At 38.9% G+C, this 9,623-nt stretch overlaps 1 protein-coding gene across 4 annotated transcripts in view; it reads right to left on the reverse strand.

The window, feature by feature from the left end:
* Positions 1–9,389, reverse strand: part of PSTPIP1 (proline-serine-threonine phosphatase interacting protein 1) — an 89,690-nt gene extending 80,301 nt beyond the window's left edge. For 3 of the 4 annotated variants that reach the window (XM_075208421.1, XM_075208420.1, XM_075208419.1), the window contains exon 1: positions 9,007–9,389. In XM_075208421.1, coding sequence (XP_075064522.1) covers positions 9,007–9,039 — 33 coding nt within the window. In that variant the 5' untranslated portion in view covers positions 9,040–9,389. The remainder of the gene's footprint in view (positions 1–9,006) is intronic. The other variant, XM_075208423.1, reaches the window with a different exon arrangement.
* Between the last annotated feature and the right edge of the window lie 234 nt (positions 9,390–9,623).

The following is a 9,623-nucleotide window of genomic DNA, read 5'->3' on the forward strand; positions in this document are numbered from 1 at the left end:
GCTGAGAAATCATTGGTTACACAAATTGAACTTCAAAAGTGTTGTGATCAACGAGATGTGGGACATTAGCCATATTTAGCTGAATGTTTGTAGATTCTGAGCTGATATTTTACTGCTGAGTCACGAAGAATTCTACAAACTAAGACACAGATGGTCAATAAGTAAAATAACTACACAAATCAATACTGACAATCCTGTGGACCTGAGTTATGAAGTGCATTGGATACGCAATACAAAATGTTTTGGTTTTGCCCTGCAGCACCTAGATGGTCCTCCCAGCACACGGTGAAGGTATGCTCCCCAGACTTGGAAGATGCCGTACATGATAGAAGTGTGCCAAGGATTGGTGTGAGGCTGAAGAGTCTGAAGAGATGCACTGTGCAAACTTTACATATCACATTAAAGTCCAAGCTCTATTGAATTCCTCATGAGAGTATAGGGATATTGGGGCTGTTATAATTATGCTTACAAATTGTCACTTTTGTGTGTTTGAAATTTTTTTTTTTTTTAAATTAGTCTTAGTTTCCGCTAATGTGCAACTGCAAGATTGAAAATGAGTTCCATTATAAGTATAGGGCGGAACCTGATATACAAAACCTCAGATTTGGTGTAAAACTCAACTGTGTTTGTAGAATGAAAACAGAAGTGTGCCCTACCACAAAGCAAGGTATATCCCTAAAATGTTTTAATCTCATTTCATTTTACTCTGCAAGATAAAAACTAATTTTTGTGCTGTTCTGCAAAACTATGTGCAGTGGTGCGCCTATGCCATACTTAGCAAGGAATGCCCTTAGGTGGCCCAAGTCCTCCTACTGACCACGGCACGTCCCAACCCGTGTACTCTTTATCGGAAATCTAGACTTATCTCAGCAAATATATGGGTACAATGCCATCAGAGGATTTTCCGCTGCACCTCAGCTGCTTTGCGCTTCATAAATGAGGCCCGCTACTACTGCACTAAATGTGGTGCAGAAAATTGACACAAGATAATGTGATATTGTACTTCTCAAGTACTGATAGATGCAGTCAAACCTGGATCTCATAGTGACTGATTAGCTAGTTGCTGTTAGATTCAGTTACACCAATGCTGACACTTAGGGAGACCTCAGATACACCCCATTACTAAAAAAAATACAAATAATTGAACAAGAATTTAAAAAGGAAACGCAGCTATGGGAATACTCATGCTGCGGAATTAGTGGCGCTATATAAATGCTGCTGCTGCTGCTGCTGATGATGATGAAAGGTATGTCCTTTACTAATTTTCCTTTTTTTCTATTATGCAGATAAAATAAAAAATATATTTCACTATGCTACCAAAGTAGGGGTAAATTATATTGCTCATCAGTTAAATCTGATAGACATTTGGAGGGCTCCATTAGAAAAAGAAAGTACATGCCTATCGGCAGCACAACTCGAAAATAGAACATATAAGTTTGTCAGATCTGGCTGAGGGTGTCTAGTCGAATCGATAAAGGGCTGTGTAATCAGTGGAAATTCCCTCAGTATTTATCCAATTCTCTTCAATTTAGAAACATGCTAGAGGCTACCTGGCAATCCTTTGTAACAACCAATCAGGATCATGAATCGGATCCTCTCCTATTTTGGCAGACAGCTAAAGCAGAGATGAATATAAAAAACCATCTCTTATATCAGGAAGCATAATAAAAATTCTTCTGAGCTTTATATAAATGCACAGCAGGAATTAAGTTGCCTTTCAAAAACTTAAATCTGCTCTCTTTCAGACTAATAAGAAGAATCACGATTAATACTGGCTCACCTCCGGTAAGCCAGTGTTAATCGTGATTAGCACTAGATCCAGCTACTCCGTTACACATGTCCCCAGGCAGGACAGTATTATAACCAGAGCCGGATTAAGGGAATTTAATAATTCCATCTTTACACTTCATTGGGGGAAGGAGTTACTAGTAATACTATGCACTAATTTTGATAATTGGGAACTGGGTTCACAGAGTTGGAACCAGTGTCGGACTGGGGCATGAAGGGCACACCGGGGGAATGCAGTGATAGGGGCCCACTAAATTGGGGTGAGGCCAACTGTAAGAGTGGGTGTGGCCAGTCAAGGGGGTGTGGTCAGCCATGTATATATATATATATATATATAAACAAATACAATAGATAATACAGCGCGTAACTCTGAGAAGATAAATAAGTTCCAATTCAAATAATGTCCTTTGGAAGGAGTAGGTATCCTATGTTCAGGAGGTTGCCAAATTCCCACAAAGCCAGATGGTGGACTGGAATAAATCTAAAACAAAATAAGTGGGAGGGGGCGCCACATAGTATAATACTGTATTCAACAATACAGAGAGGTGTACCACAAGCCAGAATTTAGATCACCAAGTGGATATAGGCACTCAGGTGTTAGGAGTGAATCAGTAAGGAAAAACATAGGAGGAAATATTTCCAAGACCACCAGCACCATACCAATATGCGTACCAGATAAAAGAACTTTAAAGCTTATCTGTAGGTATAGTTGGTCTCTTCATAGATTAGAATAACTTTGGTTCCCCTTCAAACTGGTGGAGTGTTGTTGCTCAACACTTACAGGATCACAGACAGGCACTTCATATATCCTCAGTGATAACCACGTTTATAGGAAGAAGAAAAGCTCTCATAGTGTAATACCATATGATTACATATTTATTGCAGAGTAAAATACAGATGTACACTTACATAAAAAATTAAGATATATGCTTATCTGGGTATCTTTAAGCTGGAACAGGACAACAGGATCCAATAAGTAGCACGCTACCACGTTGCCAGATATACAGGTCACTGAATCCTTTGAAAGATAATCCTCAGCAAGGTTCAAGAAAGAACACACTGCCACGCAAAGAGGTACCCCAGAAGCCTCCAAACAGCAATTCAGTGCCAGTACCCCCTCTCAGCTACTGACACCAACATGCCTCTCAGACAAATATTATTTAGTATTTGGTGATCTAAAGGATTCAGTGACCTGTATATCTGGCAATGTGGTAGCGTGCCAGATAAAGTTATTCTAATCTATGAAGAGACCAACTATACCTACAGATAAGCTTTAAAGTTCTTTTATCTGATACGCATATTGGTATGGTGCTGGTGGTCTTGGAAATATTTCCTCCTATGTTTTTCCTTACTGATTCACTCCTAACACCTGAGTGCCTATATCCACTTGGTGATCTAAATTCTGGCTTGTGGTACACCTCTCTGTATTGTTGAATACAGTATTATACTATGTGGCGCCCCCTCCCACTTATTTTGTTTATATATATATATATATATATATATATATATATATATATATATATATAGTTGGTAAATAGGTCTTTATTTTTACTTGTGATCCATCTTATAAGGCTTTAGTGTGTTTAAGTTACACAAGTAAAACTTGCTGTTAAACAAAAAGCTTCCATTCCCTACATTTCTCGTAGATTTTTTCTTTTATGCTGCAGTATTATTTTGAAGGACATTAACAAGTTTCATTATAAGGTCCAAAAATGTAATATTGTTGGGCGCTCATTGACTTCTTGGTTTTTAACTGTATACTGAACCAGATTTGGTAATACGTATTATTCAAAGTGAATATATATGGGTGACCAGATAAAATTGATGTTATAATTTATTGTTAATAAAATAGAATTAAAACCATCATCTATAACAAGCAAATGAATTGAACAATAGAAACACCACAATTCAAAATATTTCAGTAAAAAGCTACACCATATAGACCACTACTCCTGTGATATGGAAGCACGTACTACTAATAGACAATAAAAAAACACAATAAACACACAATAAGACCTACAGCCGATTACGTGATGCCGGTATTACTGGTGTTAAAGAAAAAAACAAATAATGTCCATCCCGGGGGGTTATGTCCTCAAATTGTAGAAGTCCTCAAGTTGTAGAAGTAAACTCTTATGATCAGCTAGTTTGCTCTAACAAGATTTACATTCTACATTGCATAGTGTTAATATCTTTGAACATGCAATATTCTACAGAGCAACACACTTAGAGGACTATATCTAACTATCTATATCTAACATGTAGTTCCAGTGGCCGTTAAGACCTGATAACGAAAGCGGTGTCCATCATTATAGTTGTATTATTGTTTTTTAAAATGTCATTAAATAACATTGGTCTTGTTATATCATGACTGGTCATGGGTGGAGGTGGGGGGTATTTTTTTCCTTTACAGACCAAAGTGAAATTTGCTAAATAAATTGTGGCAGTTTTTTATTCATACTTTGCTACCTATCTTGAAAGACTGAAACTTACTTATTCCATTTGTTTTGCAGTCATAAATATCCAACACTGTCACCCTTTGAAATATTCAGAGTTGGCTGATGTATTTTGTAAACAAAATGACAAGACTTTACCAAAAAACCAAAGCCATGTCTGAGTTAATGAAGGTGAATTTGGAAATAGGACTTGCCTGCAGATCTGCTTCACTTGCTGGTAAAATAAAGGCCCCTTAAATCGCTGACAGCTTTGCTATACAGACCTTGGACCTATGGAGGCTTTACCATTCAGCCACCTGCCCAAATATATGTTTGTGAAAAAAAAATAGGAGAAATTCCATTTAATCCAGCAGCGTTAAGTAATACTTGCTGTTGTTCAGTCGCGCTGCAGTCCCGGAAATGGATCTGGATCCGTTAGCCTGCGTGTCTGCTGGAATGCACGCTAGTGTTGCTTGCTAGGTTCTTGACTAGAGATCCTCGTCGATAGTGATGACGTGTAGTGGGCGTGTTCGCTGCGGTGCTGCTGTACGCCGACATCTGAACTCCAGTGTTCCCCGTAAGCTCCGCCCCAACAGTGGAGGGGGCGGAGCTTCAACCCAGCCGGGCCTACCGGTGGATAGTCCGGCTGCCCGGCAGCCCAGTCCGAGGCTGGTTGGAACCGTCGTTCCATTGCTCAATGTTATTGTTATTGGCTAAGAAAGCTATCCTAAGCAATTGGACATCCACTAACCTGCCCTGGGAACAGTTAAAAATATGTTATTGTAATTTTTGTATTTTGACAGATTTGAGTTTCATTTCCTAACTGCAAAACACATGAACACATAGTGCATTTAACCTTGCATCTATTTGACTACTGGGCACATAAGAAGGAACAGAGAAATGCCATTCAAACATCGTGGTCTGAAATGGTAATGTAAAAGCCTGCTGCCAACTATAATTTAGGGTGAGGTGTTCTCCTGCATCTAGCCCACATTCAATAATGTCACAATCCATCTAGCAACTCCAATGAGAAAGGGCAGAATTGTCTGCCATGCAGTCACCACCACCTTGATGCATTAAGCCATGAGCAAGCTTGTATGAACAGACGTAACAAAAATAGGTGCATTAAAAAAAGAAAACCTGCATTTCCGTTGCTTCACCACAACTTAAAGGCTACATATTGCAGTCACAAATGCAAGTACTTTACTTTACAATCTTCAGTCCATAGTTCCTCCACTTATTTCTCATTGCCTTCAAAGAGTTTGCAAAACACTAACTAAAAGATACTGCAATGATTTGCCATAAACTCTTGTAGACTGTTAAGATTACAGTGGAATTTTTTTGTACGAGCTCTAAAAGGTATTATGGTGCAAATACTGCACATCAGCCAGGTAATACAGTTTTATTGGTAAGCTTTCACCAGCAAGAACTGGTAATCTTCTCATGATTGATGGAAAGATGAACATTACAGACAAATTCTGGACAAAAATCTACTTCGCTCTGCCAAAAAGCATGGCTTAACATGTCAGATTCCTACCTGGAAACTAAGATATCACTAATTGCTGATTATGTCCTCTTAACCCTCCAACAACCTAATACATCCCATCCTAACCACTTCAAAATTATGGACCATTTTGAGAATTTTTCAGTTATAACATTAACTACTCAAAATCAGAGGTGACGCTTCTCAATGTCTCCTCCCACGAACATCAAAGATTTGCAACTCATTTCAATTTTAAATGGCGAATAAGATCAAACATTTGGTGATCTAGATTATACGTTCCTATGAGACTCTACATACAGAAAACTTCCCACCCCTTCTATCAAGAACAAAAATTGACCTCCACTCCGGAAGATCCCTAATAATCTCATGGCTGGACAGGATCACTGAGATAAAAATAAATGTCCCCCCAAACACCTTTACCTCTTTCAGACTCTACAAGTCAAGGTTCCCTTCTCAGAACTGGCAACCCTCAAAAATAGTTTCCCTAAATTTGTTTGGAATAATAAACCTCCAAGAACATGTCTCACTGTACTTAAGAAACCAACGAATCAAGAAGGCAGATGTTTCCCAGGTAGTAAAATATATTATTGGGCAGTACACCTGAGTCAGATCATAGCCTCCTTTGCCCCTCGCCCCCCTCCCCCATCTACTTTATCTTGGCCTGACATCGAGGTTACCTATCTCAATCTTATTGAATGGTCTGGTGATTGACACAATATATTCTATGTGCACTGATACAAGCAGTTCGTTGGTGGAAGTGTGATCAGAACAGAAACATTTAATTTCTACGACTTCATAGACCTACACTTATGAAAAACTGCTGTTTGATTACTATTTTTGTTTATTAGCTATTACACACAGTGTTGTGCTATTAGTTTTATATTTCTTTTTCATGTACCTAACTATTTGAGGATCTGAGAAGAATCACTGTGCATCAAAATCCTTGAATTTAAGTATTATTTTGTTTTTCCTTTTGGTGGTAAACAGCGCAGAAAAACTCACTTACTTTGTACCTTCTTCTATATTTTGACTAGTACGTTAGTTATCAGTGAATTTAACTGCTGCAGTGGATATTGAAGCGCTGAAAGGATTGTCAATTTCTTCTGGTACTATCTCAATCTTAGCTTAATATCCAAAGATCGAATATTGTAAAACCCCAGTTACCTCACAAGCGACATCCCTCTCCATACTTCCATTATGGAACAACACTAATTTCCTTTTAGGCTCTTCACATCACTACAGCCTAGGCTGGATGGCGGTAGGCATCTGATTTACGTTTGACCTCACCGACAGAGGCTCCTGACTGACTTTCAAAGCCCTACAAACCAAGCATCCTGAGCTCTCTCATAAGCTCTTTAATTATATATAACTGAGGTACTTCTTGGGCTCCCTTCCATCAGACAAACTCCTCAGAAACCTCACTGACTTTGAAGGGCTTTGCATCAACTCCCTCCTGAGGAGAGGGATGATTTTTTTTTACTTTATGGAATGTTAGTGGGCAAGGTCCTGGGACCTCAGGGAAGGCATCAGCGGGAGTGAAAAAGGGACTTAGGGAGATAATCAGAGAAAAGATAGCATCCAGCTCCATATCAACCCTGATTATAGAAAATGCCTATAAAGTATATTACCACTGGAACAACACCCCTGACAAACTTGTGACTATGTTCTCTTCTGCCACTTCACTCTGATCTCCTGGCCTTGCTCTTGCTGTGCCCTGTTAAAGATCTCTAGACCTTCCTCCTTTGTCAACCACTACAAGATGCTGACAAGCACGCTGCTAAACTATCCTCCCACATCTTATCGGCAACCAAATGCCTCGTCCTGTAAAGAGCATGACCCCCTCCACCCCACCCGTCCCCACACATTTCTGCTCTTAAGGCCTATATTTGGCTTATAGCTCGCATGGAACAAATGACCTATTACCTGCAAGACAATGAAAATACCTTTGCTCAGGTTTGAGCCCTGTGGCTTTTTTCACACTCAGACCACCGCCCCATAACCCTGATATGAACAAAGGTCTTTGCCACATCTCATTTAGATTCCCTCCATTTATTTTCCCCCATCTTAGTGTGACTTAAAGCTAGACCATGTAATCATTTCTTCCATGTAACTCACCCCCCAACACCTCCCCCATCAGCAGGTCTCAATACTTTTTTCTTGTGTTTCTTGACCTTATTGTAATATTTGGGATTCTCTGACCCTGATTTTATTATCCTCTCCATTGTCATTCCCAAATTAACCTGATCCAGCTTGAGAAATTTTGAGAGGAGGAGGTGAGCATATATTACTCCAACCCAGTATCAAAGTTATCCAAAGACATCCAAAATGACTACTTGCTGTAATTACTGTCAGAGGTAGTTCAAATAGGTATTGACCAATGGAGTTGAATACATATGAAAACATTTATATTCCAGCTTTTTACCTTTTCATTACTTCATATCTTCCACAATTAATGATTTCAAATTGTTACAGGGTGCAAGCTCCAGGGGATATGATCATGCTAGAAGGGGGTGCACCATATCACACTGGTCACATGCCCAACACTTCAGAGGCATTGGGCCATCCCAGCCCCCTTCCCCTCCCCTAAAAACACCCCTTCAATGCTGCGTGTAATAATAATAATAATAATTTAATGGGCATCACACACGTTTCCCAACTGGCCCAAAATCGAGACACCTTCTGGTTAACTGTTATCTTTCTTTTTTGCTAGGACACTATGAAGAAGAATGTGTGACTCACAAATAAATATTCCCGCTCTGAAAAAAATGTATTCCAGGCTGTGAGACTCCTATGTGTAACAAAAAAAGGATGGGGAGTGAATACTTTTTGTTAGGCAGTGTATGTCATGGATTGGGTTTTCATTGAATTTCCTAACTTAAAAGGGAGGCCCACTTTCGCAACTGTATCCTTTTATTCAATAAGTGGCTTTATGTGCATCATCACAGTGTGAAGTAATTATTCCCTTATATTATTTTCTGTGGCATTACAACACGATAACATGTTTAAGACTCAGTAAACTGGGGCTACAGCTTGAATGTATACATTCTATTTCTGTTATAACCCTTTCTGCTGCTGCAGGATCAAATAAACAAATTGTGTACAATGAAGTCCAATCCAACTACTAGAGGTAACAATATTAAGGCAAAGGGTCATATACTTTCAGTCCTCGGCTACAAAGTGGTCTCTTAATCATTACTTCCTGCATGTTTCACATACGTTTTTGTATCTGATCAGTTGAAATCTTTCTATGCAAACAGTATAAAATAATTAAGAACTTACCCAGAAAACATCTTTAAACTGCAACTGTGCCATTGTCCTGTCCTGTCACAGCAAAGTAAGTCCTATAAGTAATGTCACTGTAGATGGTGCATTTCAGTTTGGACAGATGCCAGCAGGTGTGAGGACTTCACAACATATACTGTAGATTGCTTCAGAACTGCAGACTTTATAGACTTGTTAACAAAATTGTTCCTTTTTAACATAAATCGAAACAAGAAGTTTGAGAAAAATGCAAGATGTCCGAGTGTCAGGTTGGAATGTATCATGAGACGTTCTCCTTGGCTGTAAAGTGAGTGCAGAAGTATGATCTTTCACTATAGCAGGTAAACTGTACTGTCGTTATCAGGATGTTCCAGTTCTCTAAAACTTGATACAAGAGAGCACAGGAAGTTGTACATCTGACAAATGTGTTTGCAGATGAGGAAGATATTTGCAGTTCTCGGAAACTGTGCAAAGCAAAAGCCACTAAGGTGGTAGCAAGTGACAGATTTTCTAGACACTAAGCAGGACTCAAACAGGACAGGAAACCAAGGCTGAATATTATTTCTTTAATTGTACTTAGAAGTCTCTTAATAAAGCAACTAATCAAATAAATAAACCTTAACTTTTGTATTTGT

The sequence above is a fragment of the Mixophyes fleayi genome, chromosome 4, assembly GCF_038048845.1.
Source record: "Mixophyes fleayi isolate aMixFle1 chromosome 4, aMixFle1.hap1, whole genome shotgun sequence".
In the NCBI taxonomy this organism is placed as follows: Eukaryota; Metazoa; Chordata; class Amphibia; order Anura; family Limnodynastidae; genus Mixophyes; species Mixophyes fleayi.